This window comes from Musa acuminata, chromosome BXJ2-2, assembly GCF_036884655.1.
Source record: "Musa acuminata AAA Group cultivar baxijiao chromosome BXJ2-2, Cavendish_Baxijiao_AAA, whole genome shotgun sequence".
Classification (NCBI taxonomy): Eukaryota; Viridiplantae; Streptophyta; class Magnoliopsida; order Zingiberales; family Musaceae; genus Musa; species Musa acuminata.
The window spans coordinates 20,861,334-20,874,969 of NC_088339.1; the positions used below are offsets into that span (position 1 = coordinate 20,861,334).

General features: G+C 37.7%; 2 protein-coding genes across 2 annotated transcripts; one reads left to right on the forward strand and one right to left on the reverse strand.

The window, feature by feature from the left end:
- Positions 1–2,612: 2,612 nt before the first annotated feature.
- LOC103969786 (uncharacterized) lies at positions 2,613–7,996 on the forward strand. Its single transcript, XM_009383437.3, has 4 exons — positions 2,613–2,830; positions 3,170–3,225; positions 7,493–7,559; positions 7,637–7,996. The coding sequence occupies exons 1-4, from the start codon at positions 2,693–2,695 to the stop codon at positions 7,715–7,717; spliced, it is 342 nt and encodes a 113-aa protein (XP_009381712.1). The 5' UTR covers positions 2,613–2,692; the 3' UTR covers positions 7,718–7,996.
- Positions 7,997–8,574: 578 nt separating this feature from the next.
- Positions 8,575–13,143, reverse strand: LOC135605289 (pentatricopeptide repeat-containing protein GUN1, chloroplastic-like). The gene is made up of 4 exons (XM_065095204.1): positions 11,034–13,143; positions 10,692–10,905; positions 9,787–9,971; positions 8,575–9,227 (listed from the first exon to the last, which is right to left on the reverse strand). The coding sequence occupies exons 1-4, from the start codon at positions 12,995–12,997 to the stop codon at positions 8,966–8,968; spliced, it is 2,625 nt and encodes an 874-aa protein (XP_064951276.1). The 5' UTR covers positions 12,998–13,143; the 3' UTR covers positions 8,575–8,965.
- Between the last annotated feature and the right edge of the window lie 493 nt (positions 13,144–13,636).

Consider the following 13,636-nt stretch of genomic DNA (forward strand, 5'->3'; position numbering starts at 1 on the left):
CCCTTCCATTGGTTTCCTCCTCATTCTCCTCCCACTCTACCTATGCTTCCTCCTCCCACTCAATTGTCGTCGCTTTCTCTCACTTCACTTTTGTCTCATGCTTCTCCTCCCACTCCACCTCCATCATGATCTCCTCCACTTCACCACTTCCTCCCCCTTTCTCCGTAGCTTCATTATTCCTCACCTACAACTTCTCCTGCTCCTCCTCCCCTATTCTCTCACCGGTCCTCCACTATTTTACTCAAGTTATGCTCATTCACATAATATATTAAAAATATATTTTTTTATATAAAATTCTTTTAAATTTATTATGAAACTGAAAAACCTACTTAAGTTATCATAAAAAAATATATATATATATTAATTTTTATATAAAATTATCCTAAATTTATCATAAAACTAATCACAAAATCTTATATTTTCTATTTCATATATTAACTTAGTTATACTCAAAATTAAAATAAGTTAAATTTGATTACCTAGTCTATTTTAATATTTTTAATTTTTTAATATATTTTAAGGATAATTAATTATCGAAACTTCAAAATTCTACTATAATATGATTCTAACAAAAAGTTTACTATTTTTATAATAAATTTAAAAATAAAGTTTATATAAAATTAATATATCTTAATACATTTTGTGAACGAGTGCAACTTGATTGTAATTTTTGTGTAACTTGAATGTAAGGGATCCGACCCGACTCAATTTGATCTGAAAGGATCCGACTTGAATTGATATGATCTAAAGGGATTCGACTTGATCTGGATCGAGCAGGCCCACAGATCAGTCAGGCTTAAAATAGCTCGATTTAGAGGTATTATCATAATTTTTTTTAAATAGATGCCTCTTAATAAAAATCAGGAACGACATCGGATAAAAGCTTACTATTAGGGGTTTTTTTAGTAAATTATATATTATTTAAAAAAAATATATACACTAGGGTAATTTATTAGAAAAAAACCCTTGGACTTTTATCGTATGGCACCCTTATAATTACTTTTTTTATCAAGGGGTGCTTTTTTTAAAAATTCCAATGGTGCCTTTGAATTGGACAATTTCAAGCCATAGATATGCAGGTTGGTTCAGTCCAGTCTAGGCATCACATGATTTTTTACGAATTGGGTTAGGTCCGATCACAATGAATCGAGTTGAATTTTATTGAATTTGCTGAGGAGTATAATCTTTTAGTAAATTATATAAAAGTTATTACATGAGGGTTTTTTTTAGTAAATTATATAAAATTTTTAAAAAAATATATACACTAGGGTAATTTATTAAAAAAACCCATAATATTAGATTTTTATCATATGACACCCCTATAATTATTTTTTTTTTATCAAGGGGTGCTTTTTTTTAAATTTCCAATGGTGCCTTTGAATTGGATAATCTCAAGCCAGCAGATTGGTTCGGTCCGGTTTAAGTAAATTGAATCGTGTTAGGTCTGATCACAATGAATCGAGTTGAATTTTATTGAATCTGCTGATAAATATAATCTTTTAGTAAATTATATAAAATTTATTACATTGAGGGTTTTTTTAGTAAATTATATAATTTTTTAAAAAAATATATATACATTAGAGTAATTTATCTAAAAATATTATCATACGACACCCCTATAATTAATTTTTTTTTTTTATCAAGGGGTGTTTTTTAAAATTCCAATGGTGCCTTTGAATCGGATAATTTCAAGCCATAGATTTGTAGGTTGGTTCGGTTCGGTTTAGGCATCACATGATCTATTTCGGATTGGGTTAGGTTCAAGTACAATGAATTAAGTTGAATTTTATTGAATCTGTTGAGGAGTATAATTTAGGTGTAACACGAGTATAACCAAGATATTTTTATCAAACTATCTCAAACTTTTTTAAAATCACTAGCATATGATTCTAAAATATTTAATATATATATTTTAATTTCTTATGATTTTAGGATGAATATATTTTTAAATATGATATTTTTTGGTTGAATCGGTGATCGAACCTATCCAAATTTCTCCATAACTACTAAAGTAAGATAATAATATAATTAATATTTTTTTAATAAATTTAGACTAATTAATTTTTAAAATATGATATTTTTTGGTTGAATATATAATCGAGTATAATTCTTTAAATTTTTACTATATATATCGAAACTTTTTCAAAATTACTAAAGTGAGATGCTTATATATTTAATATTTTTTTATTTTTATTTTTATATAAATTTATGATGATTAAATTTTTAATAATTTTATATAAAAATTAATATATTTTTAATATATTCTATGAACGAGTGTAATAGATAACCTACTTAAAATGTGAGGAGAGAAAAGAGATGACGGAGTGGGAGTGGGAATAATTAAAAAAAAAAATCAAGAGTCAATCAAAGATGCAGTTGAATTGATTCGATTTATTTTTTAAAAAAATTGACTTTGTTCTAAATGATAAATATCATCTTTTTAATGATATTATTAAAAATATTTTAATCAAAACCTCAAAAAAAAAAAAAGAGAAAAAGAAAAGCAAAAAGGGTGCGTTGGTAACATCCAAACATTGAGGTAAAAGCCTCTTACTTGGTTAAAATGCCCTATATGTAGTGTTAAAATTTGAGGGTATGCATAAAGCTATTTGTGTTTCTCGTTCTGTGGTTTGTGTCTATTCTCTGTCTGAGGCCGGCCAGTGACTTGGTGCCCTAGCGGTAGGAAGCGCAGATGGAGGGGGGAGAGGAAGCGGCGGCGGCGGCGGTGGCCGCGGTGGATTCGAAGGACTTGCAGCAGCAGAGCAAAGCCCTCGACAAGCTCACCGATCGCGTCGAAGACCGTCAACTGGACTCCACCCGCGTCCAATCGGTCTCTTGTCTCCTTTTCATATCTTTATTCTGCTCTTCTTCTTCTTTTCTTTTCTGTTCCGTTCCTTTTTTTTGTCCCCCAAGGAATGATCATGTTTTGTTTTTCTTCATCGGTTTCCTTCGGATAAACGAGTCATGTCTCTGGTCCTTATACGAGGAATAATCGTAAATCTGATGTCTTTCTCCGTTTATATGGTTCGGATGAATGAGACTATATTGAGTACTTGATCTTCGTTTCGGAATTCATTTCGAAACTGTCATACGAAGGAAGGGGAAAGGAAAAATCAGAGCTTTTTATTCTTTTTCTTAAAGATTTTGATGCTATAAATGGTGTTTGCAGGCCATGGCAGCTCTCGCTTCATCCAAAGAAGCTGATTGGAACGCAATGAGGATGCGGTGAGTGAATGCCACCTGAGGCTTCATTTTTCGCTTAACTAAAAAAAAATTCTTCTTGTTGTACAAATTATGTCTGCTTACGTTTTAAATTTCTTTAATTAATAATAACGTTTATAACTTTCTACCAAAGACACTACAAGGATTATTCAAATTCATGAAGCCACCACAGTCAGTATATATGAGTTCGTCTAACTATTCTCTAACAGCTTTTTTTGTGAAATTTGAGGAAAAATCTAATCCTTTTGATAGAGAGTTAAGATCATATTTGCATGTATATTATCTTGATTGGACTTGCAACAGTGTTTTCTAGCCTTTTTCTAACCACCTCCAATTCACGCACCACTTAAGTGTGCAAACCTATACTTTGGTTATAAGAAAGTTAGGGAGCTCTGATGAGCAGGAAAGGCGATATCTTTTGCCTTTAGGAGGAGCTCGTGATTGAGACCTTGTGCATTTGTGAAGGTTTACTTTCATGGGATCTGCTAGTGCATCCAGAAGGTTGAGATGATTCCTCTATGATCTATGATTCAGTTTCAAACTTCTTTGGAATTGGAGTTGAAGGGGACTTCAAAGGAAGCAGAGGGAAACTGTTCCACTGAGTAGTTTTGATGCAACATAAGGTGAAAGTGATGGATTCAACATGATAGTCTCTTCCATCAGATCTGAATTCTGAAGAATCGAGCTGAACAAGGTCATTCTTAAAACTTGAATCTTCCATTTGGGATTGAAAAACATGGGAATCCTACAATGTATTGGAAACGAATCCTGACGGTTATTAATGTCAATTTTCATGGATTGGAGTTGAATTGCCCTCCAAATGTTGTTGACAATGGAACTGTTGTTATAGAACAAGGAGTGGAGGTTGGAGAAGCCCAATGGATAAATACCATTTAAGATTATGTTTTTAAGGTTTTGAAGATACATTTGACAATGCCTAAATAGGTAACTGAGAAATGGGTAAAATTTGCTAAAGTCAAATTGTAAATTGTAATCGTAAGATGCTTATTTTTGTTGGTCGAAATGCTGAAGCAAAACACAGAGTTCTTGAGATCAGTTCTTGCATCTTTGAAAGGTACCCTTTGTTGTTATGCCTTTGGAGTGTTGATCAGATTTAACGAAGATTTACGAGAGGAACAATTCCAGTATGGACAGGACTCTCTCCTTTGGACTAATAATCTGAAATTTATGCCCATGGTCAAAGATGCTTGGAGCATACAAATTAGAGGATTTACATTGTTTCCTCTGATTCAAAAGAAGAGAAGGTTATGGCACAATTGAAGTGTCCAAGTAAGAATTATTTTTCTAACATTACATTGAGAGTGCAGGAAAAAAGAGCTTAGTTGCAAGATTTATGGTGTCAAAATTGATTGAGAAGCATGGATGAGGACATCAAAAGAACAGACAGATGTCATTTGTTGGAATACGTGCACTTAATGATATTTGAAGAATACTTTTATAGACAAAAATCTTGAATGCAATGGCTTCTAAATGGTGATACGAGTACCTCTTTGTTCTTTTTTGTGATGAATGCTAGAAAGAACATCAATCAAGTATTTCTCAATATTATTGAGAAATGTTACTGATGAAACTGTTATCGAGCATGAATGCTCAATATTTTTGAAGATATGTTGGGCATGTATCATGGCGATAGGGAGACCATGGCAATAGAATATCTAAGCAACAAGATCTTTTGGTTGCCAGATCAACTCTTGCTGAGAAATATGCGAACATGTTAATTAGGCTGATCAAGTCCAAAATAAAGGATTCTGTATCTTCAATCAAGGATGACAAAGCATCGATACTTCCAAAGCAAAGTTATATGGAATTGGTTGAGATGTTGTAGGCCCAGATGTTATTAATGTAGTTCAGGAGTTACTTCAGGAAGTTAGTAAGGCAAGTCAATGCAACTACACTTACGGCATTCCCAAACTCAAACACCCAGCTAGTTTTTGTGATCTCTGGCCAATTTCATGTTGCAATGTAATGTATAAATGTATTACAAAGATTAGGAATAGTTTTTGTAATTAGAAAACTAATTAGCTTAAATTAGACAGCCCTTGTCCCTGACAACAAACAATAGAAAATGTGATGTTAGTCTAGAAGATCATAAAAGGTGATCACAAGTTTCTCCAAGTTGCACTATGAAGATTGACCTTCACAAGGCCTATGACTATTAGATGAGATTTTATCAAAGATATGATTGTATATTGGGTTCCCTAAAAATGGTGTGCTGGATGATGACCATGCTTAACTACTTGGAAGCCCTATGCTTATGAATGGAACATGATAGATTATGACAGGTTACACATTTTTATTTTTGATAACAATGGAGTGCCGATCGCTTAAGGATAATAGAGATGGGAAAATGTTTACAATGTTTCATCCAAAATGCAACAAAATTCATCTCACCCACCTATGCTTTGCTGACGATCTTCTCATGTTCAGTGATGGGAATTCAGAAGCTGTTAATATATTGTATAATGTGTAAAATCTTTTCTGCAAATGTCAGACACGGTTGAATGCAGAGAAGAGCAACATATTCTTTGGTGGTGTTGATTCTGAAACAAATATCCTGCAATCTCTGAAGTTTGAGGAGGAACTACTACCTGTTAATTATCTAGGACTTCCTCTGATTTCTCCTGAGTTGAGTTATTGTTACTGCAAATGGATAGAAGTACTTCACAAGCTAGAAGCTGTATGCCAAAACTACTTAGTCAGGCAATCTTTGGCTCAATAAATCAATCTTGTTTGATCAGGCAAGTATGCTGAAGTAGTGTATTTTTGCTCCTTCAAAGAGTACCAGAGAGGTGTAAAAAATGTTTAGAAATTTCTTTTGGGTAGGAGCAGAAATCAAGAAGAAAATAAGCTTGATTGCGTGGAAGGTGCAGGAGCCCTTTGCAGGAGGTGATTTAGGGACTAAGGATCTTGGAGAATGGAACCAAGCTGCAGTGATTAAAAATTTATGGTTTTTAATAGCTAAGCCTCTTTATTGGCCAAATGGGTATGTGCCATGAAACCAGAAGATGGAACATGTGGGATGTAAAACCACCTAATGATTCCAGTTGGTCATAGCAGTAATTACTTAACCTTCAAGAGAAGGTGTGTTATTTCATTGGTTTCGAGCAGTGATTTAAAAACACTAGGCGCCAAGGTCCGAAAATGCTCGAGGCGCTCGCCTTGGTGCTCATCCAAAAGAAACGAGACGCTCTAAAATATTAAAAAATAAAAAATAAAAAATAAAAATATAATTAATAAATAGAGATTAGCAATGCTAAAATCTAAATAGAGATTATTATATGATAATAATAGTTAACAATATACTGTTAATAGTATTTAATCTACTATTAATAGTAGTTAAAGGGGAGAAAAGAGTCATTGACGGTTGAAAGTGGGGAAGGAGAGGCCGGCGGTGATAGAGGAACTTTCGGATGACGGCGGTAGTGACAGAGGAAAGCTACGGACGACAGTAGCAGTAGTGGCGGAGGAAGCTTCGGGCGACAATAGCGGTGGCGGAGGAAGCTGCAGATGGTAGTAGTAGGGACGGAGAAAGCTTCGGATGGTGACAACGACAATAGTGGAACTGTGGACGGTGACATCATGGGCGGAGGAAGCTTTAGATGAATCCATCGGTGGCAGAGGAAGTTATGTCCCTCTCCCTCGATGGTGGAAGGGGGTGCACATGGAAGCAATGGCAGTGGAGGGAACTGCATACGAAAGCTAGAGCTTTGGACTCGTTCATTGGCGGTAGAGGAAGCGTTGGTCCTGTGTATTAGTGGCGGAGGCAATTGCAAAGGAAGTGACGACAGCGAAGGCAGTTGCTACGCACAACATAGGGTTTATGTCTTGGGATCGTGAGAGGGGGGGCACAGGGGTAGGGTTTGCGTGCACAGGTTATATAGCTTGGTTCAATCAGGCGCTCGCTCGAGGTGCCTGGGTTCAGGCAAGCGCCTAGGTGACGCTTCACCGAAGCGTGCCACTTGGTCGAGGCTTGAGGCAATCTTGCCTTGCCTCACCTGAGCACCCAAGCGTCTCTTTAAAGCCCTGGTCTCAAGTTTAGGAATTAGGATCAACTCAGTTTTGGTGTGATTCTTGCATGGGTGGAGGCTCTCTCGTATCAAGATATAATCAAGTTGGGGTTAATGTTAATATACCCATGAAGGAAAGAGTTCTTTTAAGTTAATTAACCATGATGTTAATATATATATATATATATATATATATATATATATATATATATATATTAGCTAAGATTGTGTTCTTTTGGCAGGGAGAAAGAATTGGCTGCTGTTAAGATCAATCCCATCGATGTAGACATCATCGCTAATGAACTTGAGGTGAATATATTTCCTTTCTCGCTGTTTGATGAAAGGCAATCAACCTTCAACAGTATTTCATTTGCTACTTTATGCAGTTGGACAAGAAGATTGCTGAGAGAACACTGAGGGAGCACAAAGGTGATGCAGTTGCTGCTGTTCGCTACCTACTGCGCTGAATACTTGCTGTTGCATGATTTTGTAGCGATATAGTGCCGTGGCTGCACTTATTTGTTCGAATGTTCCAGTGCTGTCAACATTTATATGAAACATTTTTTTTTACTCTTTAGCCCTTCAAATGTTGAGCTGTTGAGGAGTGTCAACAAATTGTTGCTGAATCATGAAATTGCTATTGGTGGAAGCTCGGTGTTTTTTGCTGCATGCTAAAGTTATGTGCCTCATGTTCTGGAATTCAATTGCTTCAGTGTGTATATACATACACACACATTTCATGTCAAGATCCTTCAGTTTAAATTATACTTTGTCTTTGTTCCACCTTGGATTTAATCCATTTGCTGTAGTTTTCAGTGTGCGCAGGTTGCTGTAGTTTGGTACCCTTCTTTACACATGTTTAGTGTCTGTGTGGTGTTACCCTTTCATCTCTGCTCTCGGGGAAGTTTCACTCAATCAGTTTGGGAGTTGTAATTGTTGTCTGATGCAAGTCTTCAAAAAGAGGAAAAATTGTTCTTGCATGGCATATCAATTATCCAGGCAGATAAATGTCATTTAAATGATACATTTTGATGCCATGAGGAAGCTGTTCTGATTAGGATTTGTATCACGTAAATAGTCTCCTATGACCTGTCAACTAATTACCAAAATCTTCTATTGTTTCAGCCACCAAAATTTTCCTCTTTAAAATGATGTCAACACATAGACAAAGGTAGGCACAGCAATTATATGGAAGATGTTTTCCAAAGATATATTGGTAAAAATTGAGAAACAATTCAATCATAGCTCCAAACTTGTGGATACTACAATGTACCTGATCATCTGAGTAGGTTTCATAATAAGATAATATTTGATCACTGAGATATATCCATGCAATGCCTAAGAATTTACCATTAGAGTACACCAAAAAATTCATTGCCCCAAACTTTAATCAAATGTTCTCTCAAAGAAGGAACCCTCTCTCTTTCTACAAGGCTTCTTACATTGGCTTCATAAGCAGCTATGCTTGGTGAAAGAGCAGAGCAAGCAAATTAGAGAAACCTTATTACACATAATCTATGACTACATACAAGAGTGTGGATAAATATTTTTGCCCCATAACATCGAATTGTAGCTCTCTCCATCCTATAAGAAGAAATACGAAGGTTGGCTGATGCACACGGCTCTCGATCTAATTAAGTTAAAGCTAGCTATTCTTGTCATAATAATTCATACAACCATAATGATAGAAGTGACTTGTGAAGCAAATGCTGAATCTACAACCGTAGGGCTTGCAATATTGGAATCAAGTTCAAGGGATTAGCTGACTGCACCCGCTTGTCGTGGAGGAGAAGGATGTTTACTGTGCCAGACTCCCTTAACCAGGCAGTGACTGTTGCACCTGCTGACACAAAACGGCCAACATTGAACTTTTCCAAATGGAATGGGGCTCCCATCGAGTTGAGCAGTGTCTCGATGACACGACGAAGAGTGCTAGCACCAGCCACCTTGCTATGTTTTCCCCATCCTGTCAAAATGCTGTGACAAACTAGTAGTTTAGCAAAATGGGGAGATCCAACATGAATGATTTGGACGTCAAATTTAGATTGTCTTAGATATTTAAGTTCTTAAGAAAGTGCATAGAGAGAGAACCAGGATACGCAACAAGGAAAAATAAATCAACAGCGAGATCACACAGAAATGCCTTAGGATATTCCAAAGAGAACTAACAAATTTCTCCCCTCTAATACCTTTAAGGAAACTAAAGAATCAGATATGCATGAGATAATAAAAAAATTAGACCGTTCCTAAATGTCTATGTCATAAACAGGAAAAGGACAATAGTCCTATACTTGATAGGCGAGACATGAGTGCAAAATTTAAACAATCAAAGCGTTCGATTTATTTGCTGGAGTTTTCTAAATGATTTGATCACACACACACATTTGTTGATCTTGGTATTCGCCTTTAAGGCTCAATCCATATGATTAATAGGTATAAAGCAGTAGTAGTTCCATTCTCATGTTTTGGCATGTGTTTTGAATGGAAAACTCAGACTAGCAGTAAGTATTTGTCATAACATGGAAATGGATTATACCTCACATATTCAGGTAGCTTATGCCCTTCAAAAACAATTGAGTGCATACTAAGAAGCCATGCATGAACCATTGCTTGGGCAGCACCAACAGACATGAGATGCAGATCTAGACTATATTTAGTCCAAGTATTCTCCCAAACATGCCGGTGCACACCTTCAAGCACAACCTGCTGAGCTCCTCGTCTCTGTGAAAGGTAAGGAAGGAGACAGTAAATGTAGATGCTTTAAATTTTGATGCAGCTAAATACATGCAAAAAAAGAGATGCAATCTCAACTGTGTAGATAAAATAATATATTCAAAACTATACCAAACATTTCTTTTTGGCATAAAAACAAATGTTAAAAACAAATGTTATATACATTCAACGACCAACTTTTAGTAAATATTTATGTGAAAACTTTCAAGGTCATAGCCATCATTTTGCTAGTTAATTTTAATATTGAGTACTGATAGCTCATTGAGGACAATAATGAAAGCATTTGCACGTATGCTAATCTGAAAAAAAAAAAAGTTGTATACAGAAGTGCACCTATATTAAGGGGTATATATGCAAAAAATATACTGAAATTGAGGCGCTTTAGGAGCAAAGAGAGAAACAAGTTCAACTTTTTTGGACTGAGAAAACTGAGTAATTCATCTAACAACATGGAGTCTAACAACCTAAGCTTCTTAACAGTTGGTCCCTCTAAAAACATCATATGCACTTTGTCTTCATGAATCTTAATAAAAAAAGTTATTGCCAGGTTCAGTGTCAAAATAAGAAAAGAATCCTTCAGAGGAAGTCAGAGAAACTACTACCAGTTGCATTATGATACCATAATCATCTTCACTGACAACTTCTAGAAACAGTAGGAAGAGGCAAAAGCAAATTAAGGGTAGATGTATACGTTCTTGTCAAGCATACCTGCCCAAAATGCCATAGCATATCAGTCAGAGCATTGTAGAAGGCAGATGATGTTGGAGGATCCATCCGCCTCAATTCATCAAAAAGTGACTGAGCTTGCACCCATGCCTCTCTACTGCCCATTAGAAGTCCATGTGCAACACCATATACAAAGTTATCAAATAACCGAAGTTGTTCTAGTAACAAGGATGCATCTTCAAATGAATTACACCGGCTGCAAGATCAGTTGTATGGTGAAACGAAATTTAGAAAAAAAAAAGTAGAACATTTGATAGAATTCCAAATATTATGTAGTGAGTGAATTAAACAATTAATTGATTCTAAGAGCAAATATAAAGTTACCTGCAAGCATTAAGGATAGCAGAGAATGTCACCACATTAGGCCTCACCCCCTGCTGGATCATCTTTTGAAACAACCCCAAAATGCAAAGCAGCTCCTCAGACCTCCTCCTAGAGTCTTCTACCACAGCACGACCTATTCCCTTGGCCAGCTGACCAAAAGCACCAACAATCTGGCCTCCAGATCCCTCCACACCTGCCAACTCATTTCCATCTCCACCATCCTCAACAACGATTCTAGGCTTACCAAAGGCATCGATTATAGTGTTGTATGTGACTACATTGGGTTCGATTCCCATCCTCGTCATCTCATCAAGCAACCACACGGCACAGTCCACCAATCCATTCTTAGCCAAAGTATCAATGAAAGAACTATACAAGACCACATCTGCCTTCAAACCTGATTCTTTGAACTCCAAGAACACATTTGCTGCATCACCATACATTCCTGCCTTTGAATAAATATCTATCAGAGTTGAGTAGGTTAGTACACTTGGTGAAACTCCCCGATCTCTCATCTCTTGAATCAAATAACTGACAATATCAAACCTGCCCTGCTTTCCATGCCCATTGATCAAACAATTGTAAGTGACAGTGTCCTTGTCAACACCTGTAACATCCATCTCATTACAAACTCTCACGATATCCTCATACCTTCCGGTCTTCACATAGATTGAAAGCAATGTATTATAGCAGACCCTATCTAACCCAATTTTCAAAGCTTTCATCTTTTCATAAAGATTCAATGCCTCATCAAACTGTTCCAATTTCGAGTACCCATCCATCAAGGTACTATATGTGACTACATTTGGTTGCACGCTGTTCATGGGCATGTCTAACATGACCTGTAGTGCAAGCTCCATGTTACCACACTTGCATATTGCGTCAATGAAGGTATTATAAGTGTAGATGTCCTGGCCGATTCCCAGATGAATCATTTCATCAAAAACCATCCGTGCATCTTCCAAATGCTCAGCACGACTGCATGCAGCAAGAAGAGAATTGAAAGTCTTCCTATCAGGGAAGAGCCCGTTGTGGAGCATCTCCCTGAAGAACCCAAGCGTGAGCTGGAGGTCAACCCCACCCTTACCACAGGCATCAATTACAGCGTTATATGATATGGTGGTGGGCTTCAAGCCAGCTGCCTTCATCATCTCAAGAACGTCCATCGCCTTCATGGCGAGCCCACTCCGAGCATATGCCGAGATGAGTGCAGAGTGTGCATATATCGTATTCGCATACCCCCTAGAGAAACCAACATCAAAAACCTTCCGTGCAAGGTCAGGGCAGCCCATCCTGCCGAGCCCACCAATGGCAGCTGTCAGTAGCTTCCCCTGCTCGGTGAGGCTCTTCATGAGGGGCATGGCGGAGTTGAAAAACTTAAGAGCCTTGAGCGGGCACTTTTGGCGGTTGCCGAGTTCATGCAGTATGTAGCAGTAGTCTTCCGGAACGGCAAGGTCGAGCCGAAAGCTAGTCACGATGTCGCCAAGGGGGTGGTCATCAGGGCCGGACCGAAGGATTTGAAGGAGGCATCGCGCGGCGGCAGGAGATGCGGCACGGGCACTGCTCTGCGATGGCCTCGGGGAGCTGAGGTTCCTTTTCGAGATGACTCTCGTGGTGCGATTACGCCGGAATTCGGGGGTCAGACCAGCTCCCTGCTGGGGGTAGTAAGGCAAGAAGGCCGGATTCCGGTCCAAGATCCCATTTTTATGGGAAGATGAGGAGGAAGGAGCGCTGCTGCTACCAGCAGAAGCGCTGGAGGCGATGGTGGTGCTGGCGGCGCCGCCGCATGCGCCAGCGCTGCTACTAGCTGCAGCAGAACCAGAAGAGGAGGAAGAGTGGAGCCTATGGGAGCTCCTGTGGCGGCTCTGGTGGTGCTTCTGGAGGGGGTTTTGAGGCGTTGGGTGGGGGGTATGGTGCGGTTTAGGAGTGGTGATGGAGTAGTGAGGGGGAGTGGAAGAAGCCATGAGAGATGGGCAGCTTGTGAGATCAAGAGCAGTGGACACTACTGCAAGTCCTCGAGCAACGAAGACATGAGCTCAGCACCAAGCGAAGAGGATCAGAGACTCTCTGAGATCAAAGAGCAAACAAGGAATAGGCATGGAAGTGAAGGAAGACTCAGAAACAAGGCACAGTCGTTGGCATCAGGAAAAAGGGCAGGTCTTGGGGAGATTGGGAGACAACATGGGGAAGGAAACAGAAGAGGAAATTGTCAGGATAGAGATCTGATGGCCATGGATGGAGCGAGAGGTGGAAGGGCCATGTAGAAGGGGATGAGATATGTGGATGAGGAGGTCAACAAGCTTGTGGCTGTAGTAGTCACAAGAACAAAGAGTGTGCGAGAAGGAACATATGCAATGAGGTTGGAAATGTTCTTCATATTGCTATTATATATATTTTTGTTTTTATGTGCCTATTTTTTATATGTTTGAAAACAACATATTAATCTTTCAAAAATTGTAATACAATATATAAATAAATATATATATATATAATTCATATATACTTTTTAATACATTTAGTATTTTCAAATTAATGATGACTGCTGATAATTAATATTTACCGATTTGACTTCAGAATATTTAAATACATGAAATATTATAATA

Excerpts from the sequence above, each read along its gene's own strand:
- LOC135605289 (XM_065095204.1), bottom strand. The coding sequence starts at position 12,997 with ATGGCTTCTTCCACTCCCCCTCACTACTCCATCACCACTCCTAAACCG. Across the intron at positions 9,972-10,691 it reads TGCTATGGCATTTTGGGCAG|AGACGAGGAGCTCAGCAGGT; the intron begins GTATGCTTGACA and ends TACCTTTCACAG. Across the intron at positions 9,228-9,786 it reads AAGCTACCTGAATATGTGAG|CATTTTGACAGGATGGGGAA; the intron begins GTATAATCCATT and ends AGTTTGTCACAG.
- LOC103969786 (XM_009383437.3), top strand. The coding sequence starts at position 2,693 with ATGGAGGGGGGAGAGGAAGCGGCGGCGGCGGCGGTGGCCGCGGTGGAT. Across the intron at positions 2,831-3,169 it reads ACTCCACCCGCGTCCAATCG|GCCATGGCAGCTCTCGCTTC; the intron begins GTCTCTTGTCTC and ends TGGTGTTTGCAG. Across the intron at positions 7,560-7,636 it reads TCATCGCTAATGAACTTGAG|TTGGACAAGAAGATTGCTGA; the intron begins GTGAATATATTT and ends TACTTTATGCAG.